At 30.1% G+C, this 24,705-nt stretch overlaps 3 protein-coding genes across 3 annotated transcripts; 1 reads left to right on the top strand and 2 right to left on the bottom strand.

The window, feature by feature from the left end:
- Positions 1-3,035: 3,035 nt before the first annotated feature.
- LOC124840304 (uncharacterized) lies at positions 3,036-5,831 on the top strand. The gene has a single exon (XM_047316345.2). The coding sequence runs from the start codon at positions 3,297-3,299 to the stop codon at positions 5,661-5,663; it is 2,367 nt and encodes a 788-aa protein (XP_047172301.2). The 5' UTR covers positions 3,036-3,296; the 3' UTR covers positions 5,664-5,831.
- Positions 5,832-8,596: 2,765 nt separating this feature from the next.
- LOC124840305 (putative protein phosphatase 2C 63) lies at positions 8,597-11,470 on the bottom strand. Its single transcript, XM_047316346.2, has 4 exons — positions 11,029-11,470; positions 9,951-10,324; positions 9,229-9,465; positions 8,597-9,138 (listed from the first exon to the last, which is right to left on the bottom strand). Exons 1-4 carry the CDS (start codon positions 11,291-11,293, stop codon positions 8,869-8,871), a joined length of 1,146 nt encoding a protein of 381 aa, XP_047172302.1. The 5' UTR covers positions 11,294-11,470; the 3' UTR covers positions 8,597-8,868.
- Positions 11,471-20,195: 8,725 nt separating this feature from the next.
- LOC124840309 (RING/U-box superfamily protein) lies at positions 20,196-22,562 on the bottom strand. Its single transcript, XM_047316352.2, has 3 exons — positions 22,198-22,562; positions 21,828-22,012; positions 20,196-20,834 (listed from the first exon to the last, which is right to left on the bottom strand). The coding sequence occupies exons 1-3, from the start codon at positions 22,336-22,338 to the stop codon at positions 20,435-20,437; spliced, it is 726 nt and encodes a 241-aa protein (XP_047172308.2). The 5' UTR covers positions 22,339-22,562; the 3' UTR covers positions 20,196-20,434.
- Positions 22,563-24,705: the final 2,143 nt, after the last annotated feature.

The following is a 24,705-nucleotide window of genomic DNA, read 5'->3' as shown; positions in this document are numbered from 1 at the left end:
CATTTCATGAAAATATCCCTTTTAATTTCTGAACCAGTGGTGTTGAGATGTTGCCGACATTGGCATCTTACATGCATTCCTTAAAAATGAATTCTTTTTGAAGATGATGAAACAGTAAATATAAAATCTTTTGATGTTAGTGAAGAACTGTGAAGTGAGGCAATTGCCTTGACTTTTGTGAGTCTGGTTTCTCTGACAGTGTTAGCACAATCCTGCATAACAGGGTGAGAAGTTTAAAGAGATGCGTGCGAACACAGAGAAAACGAGTGACGAGGTTGCACCTTAAAATAGTAGTATTACTGAAGTGAAATCGTGGAAGGAGTGTCGGCAGAGGAGGCTTGGTATGCACGGAGATGGAGACAAATTTATTATACTGCTGCCGAGACCTCTAATTCATGCATACATATTTATGACACTGTCCATGTGGTACCATTGCTTCCCACTACACAAATTCAGTATCCCACTCTAAACATCTTCTTTCACTCTCACATATCTCTATACCCTATTATTGCCTTTGCCACCAGGGGAAGAACCACCCTATGCAATTATTACTTACCATATTTTTAATATCCCTTTGCTGCTACTATATTTTTCACAGCTTTACCAAAATAACACAATCTTCTCTCATTTTTATAAAATTGTGAAAAATCTTAACTTTACAAGATTGAGGCAAAAACACCAAAATGTTTTTTTTGAGTCAGATTAAAATGATTTTTGTGTATATAGGTGATTTGACAGTGGCGTGTGATGTATAGCAGAAAATTCAGTATGCAATATATGTCGTTGAGAGGATCGTGAAATGGGCATTTGCACGTGCAGAGTGTGCTGTCATTTATTGTCCACCAGGGTGTGTTCGTATTCTGTACCTGCACACCTTCATGCAATTTAAGGAGGGTATTAGCAACTCTAACATGCCTTGTAAATAACTCTGTACTGTACTTCTCAATTAATATAACCACTCAAATGTAATGTCAATTTAATCACCTTTAATATATTTAATAATGTCAACTTTACAAATGGACAAACAACCAATGCACTCCATTCAAGATTAAGGTTTCATGTCGATGATATATTAAAAATTTAATTTAGTTTCATTAAATTGATTTATGAGACGAGGTTTTTAATCACATGTGTAATGTAGTCTTGAGTTTATCTTTAGTTTATGAGTGGAATTTTATTACTCAGTTACTTTTCTCAATCTATATCGGTGAAAATACCAATATCATATTTACATAGCTGGATCTACAAAAATATATAAAAGTACGTTAGAAAAAATCGTTGATAACGTGTTCAACTATTTATGATCTCATCAAATCATTATAATAATATCTTTGTATATTTTATACAGAACATATGAAATAAAACAAGTGCATCCAGAATTTTAAAATTATAAGAAACAAATATAAACCATACTTTTTAAGGTTATAGGTAAGTAAGTATAAGAAGTGTAAAAATTGTTATTAGAAGAAAACTTATTCTATGTATGTTCCGATTAATCATAAACATAACTATCAATTATAGTCTAATTTATCAATAAGTGATTATCAAGTAGATTGGTGAAACATAGATCGAATTGATCAGCACAAATTATCTCAAAAAATTAACTATGAAACTAATAAAAGGTAAAGTATAATTATTCATGATCGTAATTAGATCAAAGTTAATCAAAAGTTTCCTCAAAACTTACGGTAGATGTTTTAGATAAGGAAGTAAGTTATTATATTTATTGTTACATTAATTACTAACTATCAAACATTGAGTGTTTTCTAGCTATTTGAACAAATTTATAATTTACTTTGTAGACAATTTTTTGAATTTTGATTGATATTACACCCATCTAACGGTTGAACTCGATTCTATACACGATTACTTATAGAATTGTAAGTGTTATTAGTATTATTTTCAAATTGTATTTAAAGTTTTATCTTAATAATATATTGTATATTTAAGAAAATGCAAGTAAAATACTAAATTTGTTGATATCAATGATAGGTATGTATGATTTGTCTTTATTATAACATGGGTTGATAGCATTGAATTACATAAATAGTTTTGATGAGGGTTTCCATCGGTAAGAGCTGTATTGATGTGCATATTGATATCATAGACATGAATTTGGACCGCAGGTAGGTAACTTTATAATTATTATTATTATTAATATTATTATTATTATTATCACCTGCACTCAATGCATCATGCATGCACCTCTGTCATTCTTTTACTGCAGTACATGTTTTGTGAATAAAGATTGTATTTTTAGGGACCAAATAAGAAACTCTACCATAGAAATAACAAACCAAATTAAAAATATGGGATAGTGTCCTCTTTATGAACAAAGAAATAAAGGTTGAAGTGTATTATTGTTTCATGCTTCAAAATCATGGCACCATGTGATGGCTAGCTGGCATATACTGGATTACATCCCACAAAAGCCCACTCACTTCCTATTTTAAACTATGGGCTATCATCACAAAAAACAGAGGACATGTCAAAGAGTAAAACTGTGGGTGTGAATAGCACCAGGCTTTGCAAATTATGGAAGATTCATTTAAATGCCAAACAAAAAACAAATAGATGTCAAAGATACTTGTCACTCACTGGCAAGTCCTAAACGAAGCAAAGTATATTTTGGGCTGGGTTTTGCAACACTATGGGCCCTTTCCTTTCAGGCGACGGACCCAAAAAAAATGGAGAAATTTAGGAATAAATAGAAATTTAATAATTAAAAAAGTTTAATTAAATTTCTGACTTGTAATAAATATGTATATTTTTAATTGAGTTTTTATAGTTTTTTTATTTATTAAATGCAGTAAAATTTAATATTTTTTAATTAAATTCTCGTCATTGAATTTTTCTTTTGAGTCGAACAAATTAAACTACATATATTCAATTAAAAAATATATAATTTTGTAATAATTAACATAAAGAAAAACTAAGAGGAACTTAATTTGTAAAGAAAGTGGTATTGATTAAAACTTTAATTGTATAAAGTTCGATTTTTCCTAAGTTTGAACAGTTGATTTGTTAATGGAAGTGGGTCTTATCTTTGAACAGTTGATTTATTAGTGTTATCAAGAGAAAGTTAAATCTACTTCAGAAGTGTGAGATAAATGTTATGTTTAGTTCATAGTCTTCCATGGATGAGCAGAGGGAGCTCTACGATTGTGGGAATTATTTCTTGCTGCAACTCTCAGCTCAAATTCAACTGTGATCGTGAAAATTTTCTGCCCAGGCTTAAAAATTCAACTCTGTGATTGAGATTTGATTGCTTTTGGAAACACACTGCATCACGTTCCATGGCACAGAATGTTTCTGTCCCTCTCATCCTCCCAAACCCACCCACAGCCACACCCTCAAACACCACATTCCCAAAAACCCTAACCCTAACCCCTCTTCTCCAAGACCTATTTTTTAACAAAAAACCCTCTTCTCCGCCTCGTCTACACGTCACCACCTCCACCCACCCCACTCCCCGCCTCTCACCTCAGGCTCACCGAATTCTCCAAACCCTAATCCATCCTTCCTTCGATTCCAATAGCTTCCACCAAATTTTCCCTCTCCTATTCCACCAACCGGCTTCTTCCTCTCTCTCCTCGGACATTCTCGGCATAATCAAGGCTTTAGGGTTTAACAACAAGTTCGACCTCGCATTGTCCGTCTTCGATTTTATTCGAACCCGAAACGACCTCGTTTCGCTCTTGAACGGTTCCGTAATTGCCGTGATTGTCACCCTTCTCGGTAAAACGGGTAGGGTTTCCCACGCGGCGTCGCTGCTGCACGATCTAGAAACCGACGGGGTTGAGGTTGATGTGTATGGCTACACCTCCCTCATAACTGCATATGCAAATAATAGAAAGTACAGAGATGCACTCAAGGTGTTTGGCAAAATGAAAGAAGTGGGGTGTGAACCCACCTTGATTACTTACAATGCAATTTTGAATGTTTATGGGAAGATGGGCGTGCCTTGGACTAAGATCATTGCTCTTGTTCAGGATATGAAGTGCCGTGGCCTTGCCCCTGATTTGTGTACTTACAATACCCTTATAAGTTGTTGTAGGGCGGGTTCTTTGTATGAAGAGGCTCTTGATCTTTTCGAGGAGATTAAGGTGGCTGGATTTACACCTGATGTGGTTACTTATAATGTGTTGTTGGATGTTTATGGTAAGTCCAGGAGGCCGAAAGAAGCCATCGAGGTTCTGAAACAGATGGAGCTGGATGGTTTTCTGCCTAGCGTTGTTACTTACAATTCGTTGGTGTCGGCTTATGTTAGAGGTGGCTTGCTGGAGGATGCCTTGGAGCTTAAGAGGAAAATGGTGGAGAAAGGGATTAAGCCTGACGTTTACACTTATACTACGCTTTTGTCAGGGTTTGTGAAAGCGGGGAAAGATGAGCTTGCAATGGAAGTTTTTGGGGAAATGAGAGATGTGGGGTGCAAGCCTAATATATGCACCTTTAATGCGCTTATTAAGATGTATGGTGACAGAGGAAAGTTCGAGGAAATGGAGAGAGTTTTCAAGGAGATCAAAGTGTGCAAGTGTTCCCCTGATATTGTTACTTGGAATACACTTTTGGCAGTTTTTGGACAAAATGGAATGGACTCTGAAGTGTCGGGAGTTTTTGAAGAAATGAAGAGAGCTGGGTTTGTGCCGGAGAGGGACACCTTCAACACTCTGATAAGTGCGTATGGCAGGTGTGGTTCATTTGACCAGGCTATGTCTGTTTATAAGAGAATGCTGGAGGCTGGAGTGAGTCCTGATCTTTCTACTTACAATGCTTTTTTGGCAACACTGGCTCGAGGAGGGCTTTGGGAACAATCTGAGAAAGTACTTGCTGAAATGAAAAATGGTGGATGTAAACCTAATGAGGCAACATATTCTTCTTTGCTCCATGCTTATGCCAATGGAAGAGAGGTTGAAAGGATGAATGCTCTGGCAGAGGAAATATACTCTGACAGAATTAAAACCCATACTGTTCTTTTGAACACACTTGTTCTAGTAAATAGCAAGGTTGATCTTGTAGAACAAACTGAACGTGCATTTTTGGAGTTTAGGAAGAGAGGAATCTCGCCTGATATTACTACTATGAATGCAATGCTTTCCATTTATGGGAGGAAGAATAGGAAGGGATCCAAAGCCAATGAGATTTTAAACTACATGTATGAGAGTGGATTGACTCTAAGTTTGACTGCTTATAATAGTTTGATGTATGGGTACAGCCGCACGAAAAAATTCCAAAAATCAGAGCAAATCTTGAGGGAGATTCTGGATAAAGGTATTGAACCCGATGTTGTCTCATACAACGTAGTTATTTATGCATATTGCAGAAATCGCATGATGGAGGAGGCAAAAAGGATATTTGAAGAAATGAAAGATCCTGCTCCTGCTCCGGATGTTGTAACTTACAACACATTTATAGCAACTTACGCAGCTGACTCAATGTTTGTGGAGGCTATTGATGTAGTTCGGCATATGATCAAGCAAGGATGTAGGCCAAACCAGAATACTTACAACTCCATAGTTGACTGGTACTGTAAGTTGAAGTTGCGAGATGAGGCATGCAATTTTGTTCAAGACCTTGGCAACCTTGATCCACATATTGCTGAGGAGGAAAAAAGCAGGTTACTTGAGCGCATAGCAAAGAAACGGTCACAAGTTAAACCATGAATGAGAGAGAGTCTCCTGAGCCTTTTTATTATTGGAAACTTCGTCATCCCCTTGTCCATTCTCTTAGGCTCTGTTTAGATCAACTTTTCAATAAACACTTTCACGACAAGAAATTCGATGTCAAAATGATTCAGAATTTTCTTATAATATAAAAATAATTTTTATGCACCTGATCATCAGGAGTTTTGTGGCAAATAAAGTTTATAAAAAGAATATATATAATAAGTTTTATTCTCTTAAAAAAAAAATTTCTATAAACATGTGACTTGGAAAGTCTATCTAAATGGGATCTTAGTCATTTCCTTCTTATCAATCCATGTATGTAACACTTGGCTTGAAAGGTTGGCATATACAGTCATAACTGGTTATTTGATCTGAAGAAAAATCAGTACCACGAGCTCTACTTTGCCAACTGTTGGGAAGTTACATTAAAGATAGTGAAATTATTTAATTTTTAATATTTTTAGCGAGCTAGTTATTATATTTTTTAGTTTTTTTTATTTAAATGTTTATTTTGTTATTATACTTTTGTCTCTGTTATCATAACTATTTTGTTCTATATTAATTAAATTAAGAGTATAATTTGGAAAGATATTAATTTAAAATTTTTAAAACTAGACCATTAAAAAGAACAAAAATATATTAATTTAAAAAAAAATGTTGAATACAGAAGATGCGCTGCCGACTAACACCGTTATAATAAATTATGTATTTTGAAACTAATTATAAAACAAAAATTAGCTTATGAAATTATCTCATAAATTGTTTGTATATTGAAAAAAAAAATCAGAAATTTCAACTAAAAATAAAATGTTAATTTCTATTTCGACAGTTAATAAGTAAGGAAACACTATAAAATATGAAAGTGTTATAAATTTGCATAGTTTATATTTTTAACATTCATTATTTGTGCCCTGATGTTTTCGAAACATTTCCTTGAAGTAACTGCACATTCTTTAAAGATTGACCATGACTTTTTATTATAGTAAAAATTGTTTAAAGCTAATTAATTAGTTAAATATGATTTCTTCCATGTAAAACGGTTGGGAGAATAATAAAAATTCTAAATTTAAAATTTCATAGAATAAAACTATTAACCTAGCTTTTAATTAGTATAGTATAAAAATAAATGTTGGTTAACATAAGAAGCATGAAATGGCGAAGAAGAAGAGGGGAGAAATGAAAAATGTTAGTTTTTCCAAAAATGTTTATTTCTTTCAAAATCATTAAAAGAAGTTGAAAAAATAAATTGAAAAAATGGTGTCGGCTATAAAAAAAATCAGTTTTATGTTAGAAGAAAAAGCTCGAAAATAACACTTATTTCAATTCTCATAAACACGTTTAGACTAGATGAACTTCTCTTCAAAAGGGAAATATATGAAAAGAAAATTTCAAAATATGAAAAATCCATTTAAAAATCCTTATAAAAAATTATATAAAATATTATCGAACATTTTTTTAATTTTTCAATGAATATTAAATATAACTATTATATATATATATATATATATATATATATATATATATATATATATATATATATATGTGTATATATGTATGTATATGTATATGTATATGTATATGTATATGTGTGTGTGTGTAAAATCGATAATATATTTAAAAAATGAATTCTTATAATAATGTTTTGTTATTTCTTTTTCTTTTCTATTTCATTTTAGTTAAATAATTTGAATTCTCAAATATTTCTCTTCCCTACCTTTCTAACCTACGTACTCTTCTTTTCACAAATTTTTTTCTCTTCCAAACAAATCATCAATGAGTTGGTAGAAGATAAGTTTGGGTTTATTTTGGGAAATTTCTGTCTAACTTGAAAGGCTAAATGAACCAAATCTATGGTCTAAGGAAGTGCTTCTTCAAACGTTGAAAATTAGAATTCTTGCATATGATGCGACTCGAGGAAGAAGGTTTACGCGACATTCGTGAGAAATACCACTTCAAATGAAAACGAGTATTTTGGAAAGTGATTGAGGCCACACCTGCATTGACTTTGGGGCCCAACATCCCGATTGACTTTCTAACAAACCTAAATTATTATTCATACCACATTATTACAAACTATAATAACTACACACAGTAGATTACAAAACCAGTTAATTATATCTTAACACAATATGTTCTATTTAACTGATTTACTTGAAATACTTATTAATTTATTAACTAAGAGCGAACCAAATAAGGATTATTGTTGACCTAAACAAATCTGTTACAATCAATAATTAAATTGCATCTACATAATCACAATTAAAGGACAAAAGCAACTTTTAACTTTTTTTTTTATATTGTAAAATTGCAATATAATGAAAGTTAAAATATAATTTATTTGATTGTTATTGTTTAATTTAAACATAAAAAAGAAATACAATTAATGATATGAAATTATAATTTAATTTGAAATTGATAAAAATAAATATTTATATGAAATGGAAGACGAGCGATTGGTTTACTAAGAATGACAGGCTTTAGGCGTATATAGGAAGGCATCAAAGTATCCACTTTTGAATAGTCTGTCTATTACATTGATTTTTAATATAAGCTTTGTCAGTTTATTCAATTAATTACTGATCCTAATTCTTTATTCACGATAAGTCCAACAAAATGCCGACTCAACGTTGCATAAGATAATAACAATTGAACATGATCCAAAAGTTTCTTGGTTTCCAAACTCAGAAAAAGTCAAATGTCTGATGAAAATCAATGCGTCTGATGAATAAAATGCAGGCTGTTCCAGCATACTTTAGAACGCATCAATCACAAATTTTCAGCCTGTTAAGGTGGGAAATGACACAACCAACTTCCTATCATGGCTGTGATCAATATTAGTACCATGGCAACATGAATGTGCTTGCTTGTGAAAGTCTCCACTCACCCCTCAAATTCCATTACCCTCCATCAACATTACCGGGAGATAAATATCACGACTAAACAATCAATTTAATTTAATTTTCTTTCTTTCCAAAGAAAAACAAAATTGATACCATCAAACCCAAAAAATAGACTTCAAAACTATACATATGCATATCTGCATCAGAAAAAATCTGTCAGTCACTCCAAACTACTATATCTATGCAGTAATTTGTATGTTCTGTCAATAACTTCTTTTAGTTTACCAACAATATTAATCGTCACCTATAAATATTTTCACCCCGAATAATGTCAGTGTATGATCCTTTGAAATAATCACTCTTCAGGCAATTGTACCAAGCATTCTCTTTTCTGCTTCGTCCGCATTTTGGGAAAAAATATCAACAGGAGCAGTTGTATAGCCAACAGCAGTTTGCTTGAATCTACCATTAGAGGATCCCGCATGGTGATCAAGATAGATTACAATCACGGTGATATCATCATGGAAGTGTCGTCGTATTCCTTTGTCGATTTTTTTTATGTCATCATATCTCATCTCTCTCTTCTTTGCAGCTTCTTGAAGAGCCGCTCTCACCAGTCTCTTGGCAATTCCCTGCAAGTAACGGAACACAAATCAAAATCCTTGTAAGGATGTACCAAGTTTATCATTATATGCAGCTCCAGAATAACAGTGAAAACTCACAGCTCTTGGATACTTGAAAACAATCTGAACTGCTGCTTCATCACTTAATTGTTCCCACAGTCCATCGGAAGCAAATATCAAGAATAAATCCTCCGACTCAAGCTCCCTGATAATGATTGAAGGTTCAGCTGTCATCACGGGACGCTTCAAAGGAATAGGATTTCCAAATTGCTGAAAAGCAGGGTCTCGGTAGAAATCAGGTTTCTTTAAATACACATCACCAATAGATCTTGAAACCTGCAACACCAAAACTGTCTATATTAGTTATCCTGACCCCATTCTTGAAAAATGAGATAAACCAGGCGTAACCTCTCTGTGTATTTCACTCCAATGGAAGCAAAAAAACACACGAAAGGCAACAAAGGGTCACTTGTTAGAGCATCCAAATCTTTAGTTATAGCAAGTCACAGGAAACCACAAATTCTCTGACATCTGAGTAGAATTGCAGAACTACATCAAGCTTGTAAAAACCATGCAAGAAAGTTGAAAGAAGAAACATGGAAAATAGATCAATTGGGCTAACTCAGGTGATAACTGTAAATAAAACCTGAAGAAAGTATGCCACAACCAGACACATTTAGCAAACGCGATCATAGACTACCTCATGGATATATTAACAATGTACTTATATATATATACTCAACATGAAGTTTAAAATCATATAAAAATTGTAAAGAAGAAAATGATGACACTAAAAGGTACAATGTATCAGTTTGTTATACCTGAATAATGCCCTTTATCCTCCAAACTCCTCGGCTATAAACCACTATGTGTGAGTCATCAGGATGGAGAGCTTCAACTTCTCTTCTCACCTCCGCATCAGCTACATTATGATCAGTTGACAAGCGCTGTGCCACCACTGGACTGTTCTTTCTCTGGACATCCCTCCTTCCAAGAACAGCTCTAGAGTCTCCGAGGTTGGCAACGTACAACACATTATTAGAAATTGCACCAAAAAGACAACAGGATCCCACAGAAGCAATCTGAGGACTAATGGGCAAGGAAAGCTTCACCAAGTGCAGGAATTCCTCCTCTGTGGCACTAAATGCCTTTTTTATCACATCCACAGACAAACCGCCTTGCTCAGTGGCAAATTCTACAGATTAAAAACAAGCAAGTGAGCATGGTGCTTATTTAGTTCAAACTCTTCGTTTACAAATTCAATACGAATTAACATGACCAATCTTAAACTGGGTAAAGACTAAAAAAAGGGGAATCAGGAAGGGAAGAGGCGGCTATTGATAGCAACTTTCCAATCAATTACAAATGACTCTTTGACGAATGAACCAACCAAAACCATTTGCCTCTTCTATTTGAGGAAGCATAATTGAGAAGACAACAACAGTTAGCATATCACCTTTCAGTTTCTAAGTATCACAAAACAAAGGAAACAAAACAGTCAATCAATTCCAGAATATCAATATCCCACAATTTATACCTTCCAAAATATTCTTCGTACTTAATAAAGAAAAATACTAAATTAAAAAAATTTATATATTCTCTCATCTCATAAGACAAACAATATTTTGTACAATTATATTGATAGTTAATAATAAAGAAACACTAGTCCATACCAGAATATCGATACCATATCTCCCAGAAATATTCTTCAAAAAAAGAGGCTATTAAATTAAATAAATATACTCTTATGTTAAAAAAAATCAAAGGCATTCAATATTTTAATTTTAACAACAATAACAAATGAAATTGAGAAAAAGAAATGAGTGAGGGTTGAACTGGTTCCGGATCTTAAACTCAAGAAAATAAAAGGATTCGTCTATGGATGGACGGATGAATTACTGTGTAAATAAGGGAAGAGTCGTTTGTTGACGAATCTAGAAGCTTCGGGGCCGCCGTGGCCGTCGTAGACGCCGACGTAGGTAGCGGAGGGGGAGGTGAAGACTTGGCTCTGATCCTCGAGACTGTAATTGGCCTGTGCGACGGCGATGGAGAAGTCGCCGGAGGCGTGGGGCTTCAAGTCTGTGTGCCAGAGCAGTGCGTCGGCGGCGCGGCAACCACGGCGTCGGAAGCAGCAATCGAGAGGAGCGTAGCACAGACGCAGCATGATCTGTCCGAATCCGAGTGGGCGCGTGATGAGAATTTGTTTGCTAGGTCGAAGAAATTAGGTTTGCAATATGCAGAGAAGAAAGAAAAGTGTAAAGAAGAATGAGAAGAGAGAGAGAAATGGGAATGGCGCGTTTGGAAGAGGAAGAGTAGAGAGAAGGCTTTGGAAAGATATGATATGATATTGATTTTGATTTTGATATGCTTATTGTTGTCGTTCTTGTTAGTTGAGTTGACGCGTATACTACACAATATTACAATTACAATCTACAATTTCTGTTTTCTTCTCTCCTCACTTTTTCTTTACTAAATTAATTACTTTTTCTTTTTCCCTTTTTACTATACACCTCCTTTTTCCTCTCATTCAAAAATAAGGTTTTCTTCGTAATAATAATTTTTATTTATTTATTTACTGGACAGAGACCAAAATAAATTTTCAAATATTTAAAGTCTTTTTTGAAAAATAGTTTAAAATTAACCTCAGAAGTTGGGACCCATCTTAATCTGTTCTTATCTTAAGAAACCCATTCATAACGTGCATAGTTTACGACTTTTTCTTTTCTGTGGCCATTTTCATTGACTACAGTGGGAACAAAATTTCTTTAGCCAACTCATCCCACACCAAATTAAACGTTATCATTAAGACTTAATTAAATGTGAATTCAACTTATAATACTTTAACCACGTAACATTCATTCAAACCTTACATTATTTTATGTAAAGTCTAAATTTCTAATTTAATAAAAAAAAAATCAACCATGAGTAATTCATTTCAATACAATAAACAAATATTAAACATACGAGGTTACAATAAAAGTAGTTTATATTAAAAAATAATTATCAATAAAATTTTAAATATTCCTCGGTAACGGAAATAAAACAATAACCCTTTTCATCTGTTTTATGTTTTTACTTACATAGGTTCCCACCTATTCATGATGAATCTTAAAAATTATATTTAAAAGTGTGTGCATTGAAAAGAAATGAGAGTATGAGTAGACAAAAACGTTTTGCTTTATCTAATTATGATTTACTATCTAAGTTGTTAAAAATTAAATCATTTCAAAATTTTCAAATTCTGCTTATGATAAAATGATTATATCAAACTTAGTGTACACTGGTTAAATGCTAATTACGTTTTTTTAAAGTAATTTAATTTATGATAGTGAAAAAAATATTACAATAAGTAATTGAATTATAATTTTCAAAAAATTTAAAATCATCAAACATGATCCTAATATATTTCTCCAATTTAATCTTACATGTTTTGTTGACGCTGGTGAAGACAATTCTAGTGTAAAATGGATATGACTTGTAACTATTTTTTTTTATTGTTTTTCACTTCGTGGTGTTGAACGCAACTTTTAAGCCTAATTTGATTAAGATTTTTTGTGTTTGGGTTCTTTGAAATCTATTTCAAAACTTTGGACATTTTGAAAACTAACATATTTACCTGTCAAACATTTATTCGTTTCATTAAGGTAAAATAATTTATCTAGGATTACCTTCATACGAAACTTACAGTTAAACTTTACTTTATATGATTAATCATTTATATAAACAAATCATTCGTAATTAATAAATATATAGTTTTGTCTATAAGAATATAAGTTAAGGGTATTGGAAATATCGATACAAAATCCATTTCAAATAATTAAGAACATTACTGTAAAAGTAAAAAAATATGAAAGAGAATTTAGTTAGCATAATTAATTATAACTTTTCGTTAGCAATGATAATTGTGACACTTGATACTAGTGGTTGAGTGTAAAAAGTACTATCATTTAGAGTAAAATCGGTCAAAACTGTGAAAAATCTTAAATTTAAAAATCTAAAAAACAATTAAAATAAAATATTTTTCATGACAAAATTAAGTTACATTAAGGATATTAACAAAAAAAATCATATAAGCAATCAGAATCTCAAAAGTTTCATATATATATATATATATATATATATATATATATATATATATATATATATATAATAATAATAATAATAATAATAATAATAATTTGGGAGACAATCATCCCTTCTGTCACAACTAAGTCATTGCTCTAAGAGCAAGTAAACTCTTCATAAAAAGCGTATTAATTTGTTCAATTAAAAAAAAAGTTCAAATATTTAGTTCAAATTATAAGAACTAAATAGTGTCTATATTTTAAAAAAACGTATACATTTGAGTCTCTAATTAATAGTCTTTTTTAGTTAAATTGGATTCTTTATCTTCCTGTTACATTGTCCATGTATTTTCTTTTTCTTCTTCAAATAATTTCTCTTTAAGTAACTTAATTATATATATATATATATATATATATATATATATATATATATATATATATATATATATATATATATATATATATATATATATATATATATATATATATATATATATATATACACAAAAAAAGTGCTAGCAATCCACCAATCAACTTCTTGGCCCTATGTACACGTTTTCAGGTTGGAAGAAAACCAACCCAATTTAGTGATAAATTGGAATCTTGTTAACTCAAACCATGACATGCAATAGACAAACTCTCAAATCATTAACTTTTTTATATAATAAAAACATATCAGAATAATTTTAAATTTACAATATTATCTATAATAAAATTTTCAATATTATTATATTTACTTTTATAATAATAATAATAATTTTATTATTATTTTTTATCAATGAAAAAAAAGTGAATTACAAAATAAAAAGCGATGACTTATTCAAATAACTATTGTGTTTTTGTTAAATTAAAAAATATACACGATAAAAAAAATGAAAAAAAGGGATGATTAATTATACAAATATAATGAGTGCAGATACTTTTGTAGTGAAATATAAATCTATTATATTGGTTCTATATAATAAATACTTATTATATTAGTTAAATTAAGAGTTTATATAATAAGTTAAATTTTAGTTTTGAATGTGATTTTTTTTGTTTACTTGTCATCTTCAAATTTATTGAACTTCCTTAAAAATTTATAAACTAAAAAAAATTAAAATAATAATATAGGCCAACAATAATACAAAAACATTTCATTAATGATAGTAAACTTGCAATTAATACTTAAAAAATCTCAACAGCTATTAGTTAAAGATATATATTTGTCAATATTAACTATAAAAATATAAATAAATTTCTATTAAAAAATAATTTAACCTACAACCAAAAAATAACTAAAAGATATTTAAAGCAAGAATTTTTTTTTGTAACCTTTTATATTAGCATATTAAAATAACTAATATAAGTATCACAATTTAAGATATTAAGCACAATCATTAAAATATATATTTACATTATATTTGAAACATTGAAAGTAACGCACATGCACACACCTAAGCACACCTGCATAAATTTGTATACTCATGCATTCCTAGTAACATAATTAAATCAGTTTCACAAATAAAATTTTAAAATTTAATCAATTCATTAGTTAAACAACAATTTCAATTTCATCCATTCGAAATTCATTCATTGTAAATAAACTACTTTTTCTTATTTCAAATGAAAATTCTTTACTCGCAGAGATCTCACACATAAAACTCTTATATAATTCTATATACACAAAAAAAAATTCAAATTAATCACAAAAATATTAGAGATTTAAATTGGGCAACCTAATATCACCTCCAAATCTCATGGAGCTCACGGCAATAAAATTAAACATTAGTTTAATGAAAAGAATAAAAAAAAACCTATTTACTGAGAAATATTGTCAAAAGGATTAGTTGTTCTTAAAATCATAGAATATAATTGAATATTGACATATACAAAATGTAAAGTTAAAAATTTAGAGAGAAAATAGAGAAATTATTTTGGAGAGTTCAAAAGTTTTACAAAATTAATTTCATTTTATTGAAATTTCAATTATGAATTTATTTTTTAATAAAATATTTTAATATATTTCATATGATTTTTTAAAGCTTTACACATTTGATATTAAACTATTTTTTATTTGATAACAATTAACATATTCTACTAAAATAATATAAGCCAAGTCATTTTTTTTTTTAGTTGTAAAATGTGAATAATTGAAGATACAATGTAATAATGATAACTTCTGTTAAGAAAACGATAAAAAAAGATAATAAAAGTAGGCGAAATTCTTTTGTCTGTAACGGAGTTATAATGTACCTTAAAGTTCAGGAATGATTTGGTTTGTTGGTTTAATTAGAACAGTGCCTCACTTTAGAATGTCTGTGCTGTGCTCTTGTCTATCATTAATAAGATGTAACCAACACCAACACCAACACACAGGTTGACTTCTTCCTTTAGGTTTTGTCTTTCCTTCGTAACGCGTAATCGACAACACTTCCGTCTATACTCCAAACTTGGAATGGGAAACACGATGTCGCGTTCCATTAATTAAATCCTCATATTTTTTTATTTTGTTATTTAGATAGTTGCTTAAATTATTAAAATTTATATAAAAATTCCTAAAAAATATGTATCATTTAACATTTAATATTTGTTTTTTCATGAAAAATGCTACAAGATCATTAAATATTCTTAATTATTATAAAATAATAAATAGTAATTATTTATGCTTTTTTAATCTTATTACACTCGATATAATTCCAAAAATGTATTTTTCCGACCCATAAAAAAGTTTCATCTAGGATTGTTTACTTTGATTAAAAATAATATATAAATAAAATAACAATTCTATAAAATTCACATTACTACTAATAGTAATTTTCCCACGGGTTATTATTTTTTTTTCCTGTTTAATCTAGGGATTTAACGTCACTTTTTATTCTCCCAAAGAAATTGAAAATAGTTTTTAAGCCGTAATTTATTGGAGCAATCAATGATATGTTTGCAGAGAATGCGATAAACAGTAGACAGGGTGAAGCATGATGATTATTGTTGTTTGTTGGAAGTGAAGTTTAGGAACACATAAATTATTAATCCAATGGAATTAGGTCTTCTTTTTGTTTAGGTTACGGATATTAGAACTGAGAAAAAAAAAATCTTATTCGATCCAATCCCACCAAATCCATGAATTAAATCCATGAATTTAAGATGGGATATCAGATAATGTTAGATAAATAATATGAATAAATGCGATCGAGTTTAGAGGTTGAAACTTTATGAATAGTTGACTTAATTCAAATTCAAATTCAATATTTATATTTCAAATTTTAATTTAATATGAAACTATCTTATTAAAATTTGACAATAAATTATATAAAATCATAGTATGTTATAATAATCATTACTAAAATTATAATATTATTTTTTAGTTACAAATTTATTTTATTTATGTTATTTATTTAAAATAAAAGTATTTTTCATTAAAAATTTAATTTAATATAAATTTGTAATTCAAAATATTTGACCAAATTAACCTATAATCTAATACATTAAATGGTTAAATATAAATTTTAAAATATTAAATTCAGGTTATATTAAATTAGTTAAATTCTATGTATGAGATTAATCTTTTTTGTGAGTTTAATATTAAATTTGTCTTCGTTGATCAAGATCTTATCATCCTTATCGTCACACCTGTCTAGACTATTATTTTCATTTTCACAAGCTAAATCCCTTGTTGCTACTCCCACTCTCACAAGACATGTATAATCTCTTATTGTTTTGTTCACAAAATACTTAACACAAAGTCTTTATTCGAAACTCAATTTTCTAATTCGTTGTGACACAAAACCTTCATCTATTCATCTTTATCATCTCAAGTCCTTCTAACGGTTTTGTTCTCATTGTCTAATTATCAGTCTCGGCATCACGAAAAGGAAGAAACTTGCTATTGGAATACTTTTCTAAAAAAATCCTTTAGTTGTCTCGATGATATCCACAACGAAAATTGAGAGATAGATATTAAATTCTAGTTGGAATTCATCTAAGATTTTTTTTGGGATAGGAATTCTAATCACGAGCTTCTCTCTTACTGATAATTGAAACAAAACCTTTATTTAAGATGAATAGATGAAGGTTCTTTATGTCGCATAACGAATTAAAAATTAGGTTCAATACGTATTTTGGTCCCTCTTTTCGTAGGATCTGTTCAAATTGGTCCTACTTTTTTTCAAAAGTTCACTAAGATCCCACTTTTCGCAAAAACGATGCACGTTAGTCCTTTTTTGTTACGGCGTTAAAAAGACTAACGGCACACCTGCCCAGCTGGCATAAAACTGATGAGCTGTACATTTTTTGTTGAGGTGACACTGTGAATTGGTGATTCAATCCAGTTACAAAATCGAACCTTCAAACCTGCTTTTTTTTTTATTTCTAAAAAAGGGGAAGAAGCCTAACAGTGTATCCATTCTCCTCTTCCAATTTCTATCCAACCAAACAGGTCGTATGACAAAGACATGCATCCTGATACTTGTTCCATATCTTTCAAAAACATTTTCCATGGAGTTTCAGCTTCACCCAAAGCTCAACTTTCTTTTATGCTTATTCATCCTTACCCTTTCATTTGCCAACGTTCAAGCTACTACCTTTGGATACTGCGGTACTTCCTCTCTCTCTTTTATTCTCTTTCAAATTGTACCCCTCAATTCTGATTTTTTTCGCCCTTCACATTGATCCCCCATATTAAAATTTTACACTTTATTTTTGGGGATTAAATTGTAGTCGGACCCAATTTGTTGATAACTTCTGTTTCTGTCTTCGATTCCATTGAAAATTTATACAGCTGATGTGAACTATGTCGTGAAGGTGTCTGGAGTTGAAATCACACCAGACCCTGTTGTTCGTGCTAGGCCTGTAACCAACAAACCCTAACTTTTAATTTGGGAAAAACAACCATGAATCCTATGTTTTCAGGATGAATCACCAATTCACAGTGCCACCTCAACGAAAAATGTACAGCTCATCAGTTTTGTGCCAGCTGGGCAGCTGTGCCGTTAGTCTTTTTAACGCCGTAACCAAAAAGGACTAACGTGCATCGTTTTTGCGAAAAGTGGGATCTTAGTGAATTTTTGAAAAAAAGTAAGACCAATTTGAACAGACCTTACGAAAAGAGGGACCAAAATACGTATTAAACCTAAAAATTAAGTTTCAAATGAAAATTTTGTATCAGTAATTTTGTAAAGGAGATAATAAAGGATTTCGCATGCCTTGTGAGAGTAGAAGTAACACCCAAATTTAATTTATGGAGACGGTATGGAGAAGGAAGACGAAGATAAACTCAACATTAACTCTACAAGATAAATTAATTCCATACATTATTTTTCAATGATATGTTTTCTATTCAGTTTCTTTTGGTACAGCACTTCCCGTGTCTGTACCACCCTACCCTAATAGATGTTATTTATACATTTAATCTATAGTACATTTAGTTTTATAAAATTAAATATCTGTTTTTATCTTATGTATTTTTTGTTTGCTACTTTGCAAACATTGTGAGTGAAACACAAATCTACAAAAGTTAGAAGCTGTTTGAAGTGAAACTGGCAGGTAGTTTTCAAATATTGTAATAAAATCATCACATCTAACATTAAATATTGGATGTGATAGATTTTAAATATTGCTACATGAACATTACATATTTATTAATTTGTGTAACATTACTCATTAACTTCTTCCATTAATAAAATACTAATAAATAATGATTGTCGATAAAAAGAAAATTTTAACCGAGGGAAGTATTAAAAGGAATTTCTCATTTATCTTAATATAAATTATATTTTTAATTTTCTTTAAATAACAAAGTAATATAGATATGATAGATTGTTTGATTCCTTAAAATATTTGAATTTCCTTTTTATTTTGCACCTTTCTATAATTTTTGGATATGTATGCGGAGAACATAAAATCTAAAAAAATATATTTTAAATTATAAATAAATATTATTTGTGATCATGAAAACTACTTGGAACAGTGGAATTTATGTTTTGTATATTGAATTTACCATAAAAGGAAAAAAAAAGGTAAAGAAAAAGAAATAAGAATTAAAATAGAAAAAAATAGTAACACAATATTAAATTATATATATATATATATAATTATAAAATTGTGTTATCACATCAACAAATTTTTTAACGTGGACTATATTCTTTCGTTAATATAATTTAAAGACAAAAGTGATTCAATGTTTTGCACAAAAACAAAATTCAATACTTTTAAAAAAATTTATACCATTATTTACTCGCATACATTAAACTAAAATTCATTTTCTATAATGATGTTAAATCTTTTGTTTATTTTTTTCTGTCGTAAATATTCAACCAGTGGTAGATTTGAGTATAGAATTAATAATATTCTATAAAATTTAGTTGATTTTTATAATCAAATTATAGATTTTTTATAATTTAAATATTTATCAGCATACATAGGTTTAAATTTTAAACCTTCACAAGACCTCAAGGATCATTTGAAACTCCTTTTTTTTTTACAAACTTATTAAACACGCTTAAATTTACTACTGAACGAATATTTGATTTTTTACTTTTGTATACTTTAATATAAAATCACATCAATTTTTTATATATCTATAGTTTCTCATACTTTACGAAAAAAAATTAATTATTTTTCAGGTTAATGTATTGTTTATCAAATTTTAAAATATATTATATCTGTGAGATAAATTTATTTATAAAATACGATCATCTTATATACTCACTCGAAATAATATATAAATATAATATGAAAATAGGATCTTGAAAACTTTCGTTTACTTTCTTCATATTTGCTAACGACAAGTCCAGTCCATGAGAGCAAGGTACACAGATATTATTGGGCTATGATTCGGCTCTATTTATGAAATTCACATTGTGGATCCATATTCAACATATGCGCTTGCAACAAATTATTTGCACTTGATTTTTTTTTTCATGAAATGGTTTAAATAACATTTCCTTTTATTAATTCGTCAAACAAAACTGTTACAACAAACCGTATTCTAATAAATGAATATTCAAACAAATGAATAAGAAGTTTCTGGTCAGGAATACAAATATTAAAATTACTATGTACGGGACTGGTTACAAGAACACGTCTTACAATAGGGTCTTATTTAGACACCCATATCTTTCCCATTGTCACCAGGAGAGAAAGAAAAACTACATAATTTCGTGATAAGATACAACATGGTTACAAAAAAACAGCTCCATTACAGTATTCTTATCCTTTCATACAAACACGGAACAAGACAAAGTCAATTAATAAAAAACCAATTACTCATGGTCGTATTGTGGTAAGTGAGTATTTAGAACTACACGTCTTCGACAATATGGGCAGTCTCCACAGCAGCGAATCCATGGATCCAAGCAAACAGAATGGAATTTATGTCCACATGGCAGACGTATCAGCTCATCTCCATCCGTGAAAGTTTCCAAGCATATACTACAGTCCTGCATTACCCTGGAATCCAATCCTGCCTCGCTGCTGCTAAAAACTTCCTGATCCAAACAGTCCAAGGCCTCCTGAGTAAGCCCTGGTGGCTTTTTGTGTAGTTCCTGCAAGAACTGGGACCTTCCCATCTGTGAAGTCAAGTCAGTAACTAGAGTGGCCTGAGTTGCAACTTCATGTGATGATTCACTTTCCCGATCCTCACCCCATGAATCTACATGTTGCCTAAGGAAACAAATAAAACACAATTCCATCAGCGAATAAAAGGGCAATTGCTGATCTTTTCAACAATAATAATCAAGAATACACTAAGAACTTCGACCGCGACATCAGTTGGAGCATCTATTACGATACATCGTTGTATGAAAGAAGATAAAAAAAAATCTTATTATTAGCTACTATTAGAGCAGCATCTCCTTCAGGAGTTGATAAGTTCTACATGAAGCAAGTGTGCGCTATGAGAAGCTCAACTAATGCCAAACCCTTGGCTAGTAACCAAGAGACAAATAATTGCATGTATTCATTTGAATAGAAAAATTAACCGTTGATTAGTTCCCTAAAGATAAAATTGAATCCAGAGTAAACGGCTCGGTGTGCAAAGTAGGCATCAACACGGTGACCAAAAGAGTAGTCTCCACATGTTCTAATATTATAGCAAATACGTAGAGCATGGTCTGCACACACATCGCGACAATGCATCAAAGACAACAAAACCAACTGTCCATATGCAATTAAGGATTTTCTTTTTTTTCCCCAAGGATTGTTTTGCAACAAAGGAAATAAGTTAATGTGTGCCCAAGAGGGTATCAACTGGACATTTAAGCAACGACATCAAGAAAGAATTGTCATATTAACATCATAGCCACACTTATCAATATTAAATAATCAGATCAAGTTTGGTAAAGAGATAAGCATCTCAAAACAAAGTTTAACTTGATCTTAGTGTCACGGGGATAATAGAACTCGATTACCTAGTAAAATCACGACCACGATTAATGAAGACAGACTATTACAATGTCATCCAATATCCATATCCGTGCATAGATGAAAAGGATGCTTACAAGGGTACATCATAATGTGCTATTTTAAAAACTTCCAAATAAAGAAAAAAAAAATGATAAATGAAAATTTTCCGGACCAAGCAATTAATATATTTATTTCAGGGTGGGGCAATGACATAATGTAGATACATTAACATACAAAGAGGTAAAAGCACACCTGTTTCTAGACAGAGGTTCCCCTCTCAACCTCTGAATGAGTCTGGCCCGTGCAAGAACCACACCCACGGGTAGCCTCTCACTGTTACTCCCTCCAAGACTGCCTCTTACGTTTTCTTCGGAATCAACGCTATCATTTACAAAAGACCGTCGATACCTCCCACCGGCTCTATCAGATGCACGCTCCTAACGACCACAAAATTCACCTCATTAAAAATCTAATCGCAGCCACAAAAATAATATCATATCAACTTTCCGCTCCTAATAACAATTCAACAGATACTATGCATACAAATCTTCAGAAATTTCAACTTTCAATTGCGGCAACTGATATGCGGAATAGGGCAATAACAAAAGGAAAATGAATATACCGGGTGGTGACGGAGGCGGCGGACGTGGTGGCGACGGCGGAAAGAATCGGCGGCTTGGAGTTCTGTGTCGAACCCTAGATCGATAGAATTTCGTCCCAATCGATGCCTTCTGGTGTGGAATAGCTCCGAAGCGCTCGTCATACACAGCGAATCACGATTCAATGTTCCTGTTTCGACGAGCGAATGGAGAGTGATGAAGAGATGGAGAAAAAGGAAACGGAAAGATAGAAGGGTCAAAGGCAATGGCAAGTTCGATGAAGAAGCGGCACAGCCTGCGATTCTTCGTTCATCCAATCTCTTTTTTTCCGAGAAAGTTCTGGGAAATTGAAATGATCGATTAAATAGAGAAACTAAAAAAAAAGATATTTTAATGATTTTGTCTAATAATAGTTTGTAATGTAACTTGTTAGACACTAAAGATATTGTTATTGTTAAGTTTGGGAGCCATTTGAAAAAACGAAAATGATTCACAACTGCAACGTATTGATCTAAAACTGTTTCAATTTTACTTTCGAATATTGTTTTACTATTATATAACAGTAATTTATATTTTCTTTCAATTACAATGTTACTGTATATTTATATATTAAATTTCTAATGTATATAAAAATATAAGTTATTGAATTGAAAGAACATCTATTAATATTAAAATTTACTATTGATGACTCGTGGATAACAGCGAGGTATAATAGCTTAAACGGTCACATCAAACTACCAAAAAACGTGTTATTAAATTAGATGAATTATTTAATTAGTACAGTACTGATTTAATTACAAAGTTGTTAATTAAAATGAATAAATAAAATATACAAAATAAATAAATATATTTAGGCTATGTATACAGTCCTTATACTTTTCACAACTACGTTTTGTGTACATGATTTTCTTACAAATTTATTTTTAAATAATTAATATTTTAAGTATCACGTAAGTCTGTAAAATTTGGATTAAAACTGATCCAGTAAAAGGAATTCTATAAATGTATCATAAAAAATATGATTAAAAAAAGAATTCTATTGGTTGCACACAAAAAATATTTCAATTCAATGGACGCAAAAAAATAGTTAAAAAAATATAAATCGCATAAAAAATTACTTGTATGACAATTGGTAGATGTAATTAATTTGTAATCCATGTCTTTGTTGTTTTATTTTTCAGTATAATCGTTTTGATATTAAAATAATAAATGCTTTAAAATATTATTTTACATAATAAATTATACTGATCTTAGAATTGATTATGAGTTATTTTTTCTATTATAATAATAATAATTTAACTGGAATAATAAATAAAATCATTTCATTATTATTTTATTTATATCTTATTTTAACTTATCGAAGGTATTTTTTCATTCTAATTTTTTCCTGTTTCACTTTATTTCATATCATCGAAATGAAGTATTAGACTTAAACGAAAAGATAAGGTTGTAGATATTTTGTTAGAAGATAAGGCTTCATTTTTTTTAGTGTTAATCACTTTGGTCCCTATTTCAGTCAAAAACAGAAAAAATTCTCTGAAACATCTACGCTGCGTGTCGAGAAAATTGGCCTGATATGACATTACGAAACGACAATGCAATTTCGAATATTTGATAACACAACGCTTCCAAGTTTCAACAAAATGTCTCTTTTTGCCTCTATAGCCAGTTAGGTAGATTTCATAAAGTATCTCCATAAGAAGGACATTTTTTTAGCAAGGTAGATTTCATAAAGTATCACCAGAAGGGTGTGCTTACTTTGAATGGTGGATTTGAGGAGACGAAATAGATGTATTTTAAAGATTTTAGAGTAAATTGAGTGTTGTATTTTTCAAAGGATTTGTGGGTGAGTGAAAGTAAAATTGAAAGTGAAATTTGTAAAAAATAATATAAAATTTGACATATGTAATGTAACAAAAAAAATATATTTAAATTTATAAAAAATAAAAATTATCAAAATATGATAACAATAATATAAATAATATTTATTAATAATATATTTATTGATAAAAAAAATATTATAAAGAGAAAAAAAATAAAAAATATTTTTTAAATAAAATAATTAAAACAATATATTTTCTAAGATTATTATTATTATTATTATTATTATTATTATTATTATTATTATTATTATTATTATTATTATTATTATTATTATTATTACTACTATTATTATTATTATTATTATTATTATTATTATTATTATTATTATTATTATTATTATTATTATTATTATTATTACTATTATTATTATTATTAACTACATGTACTTTCTTCATTATCAATTATTCACATTTTCAACTTTTCTCATATTCACATCAATAGAGCATAGTATCATTAATAGCAATGGCTATTTTGTAATTTTGTTTTCTATCTGATAAAAAAATTCCGTGTCTACATATATTCGCAGATAAAATCCACGACGGATAGCTGGTACTTGGAGATATTTACTATCCGTAGATATCTGTTACTTGCAAAAAATATAAATAAAAATTTAATTTATATTTTATTATGTTAAATGTGATTAAAAT

The sequence above is a fragment of the Vigna umbellata genome, chromosome 8, assembly GCF_029865625.1.
Source record: "Vigna umbellata cultivar VRB3 chromosome 8, Vumbellata_1.0, whole genome shotgun sequence".
In the NCBI taxonomy this organism is placed as follows: Eukaryota; Viridiplantae; Streptophyta; class Magnoliopsida; order Fabales; family Fabaceae; genus Vigna; species Vigna umbellata.
The sequence above is the reverse complement of the archived record's forward strand: the minus strand, read 5'-3'. Positions and strand labels throughout refer to the sequence as shown.

Excerpts from the sequence above, each read along its gene's own strand:
- LOC124840304 (XM_047316345.2), top strand. The coding sequence starts at position 3,297 with ATGGCACAGAATGTTTCTGTCCCTCTCATCCTCCCAAACCCACCCACA.
- LOC124840305 (XM_047316346.2), bottom strand. The coding sequence starts at position 11,293 with ATGCTGCGTCTGTGCTACGCTCCTCTCGATTGCTGCTTCCGACGCCGT. Across the intron at positions 10,325-11,028 it reads ACTCTTCCCTTATTTACACA|AATTTGCCACTGAGCAAGGC; the intron begins GTAATTCATCCG and ends TTTAATCTGTAG. Across the intron at positions 9,139-9,228 it reads TTTTCAAGTATCCAAGAGCT|GGAATTGCCAAGAGACTGGT; the intron begins GTGAGTTTTCAC and ends CGTTACTTGCAG.
- LOC124840309 (XM_047316352.2), bottom strand. The coding sequence starts at position 22,338 with ATGACGAGCGCTTCGGAGCTATTCCACACCAGAAGGCATCGATTGGGA. Across the intron at positions 22,013-22,197 it reads GCCGCCTCCGTCACCACCCG|GAGCGTGCATCTGATAGAGC; the intron begins GTATATTCATTT and ends TGTGGTCGTTAG. Across the intron at positions 20,835-21,827 it reads GAACCTCTGTCTAGAAACAG|GCAACATGTAGATTCATGGG; the intron begins GTGTGCTTTTAC and ends TTGTTTCCTTAG.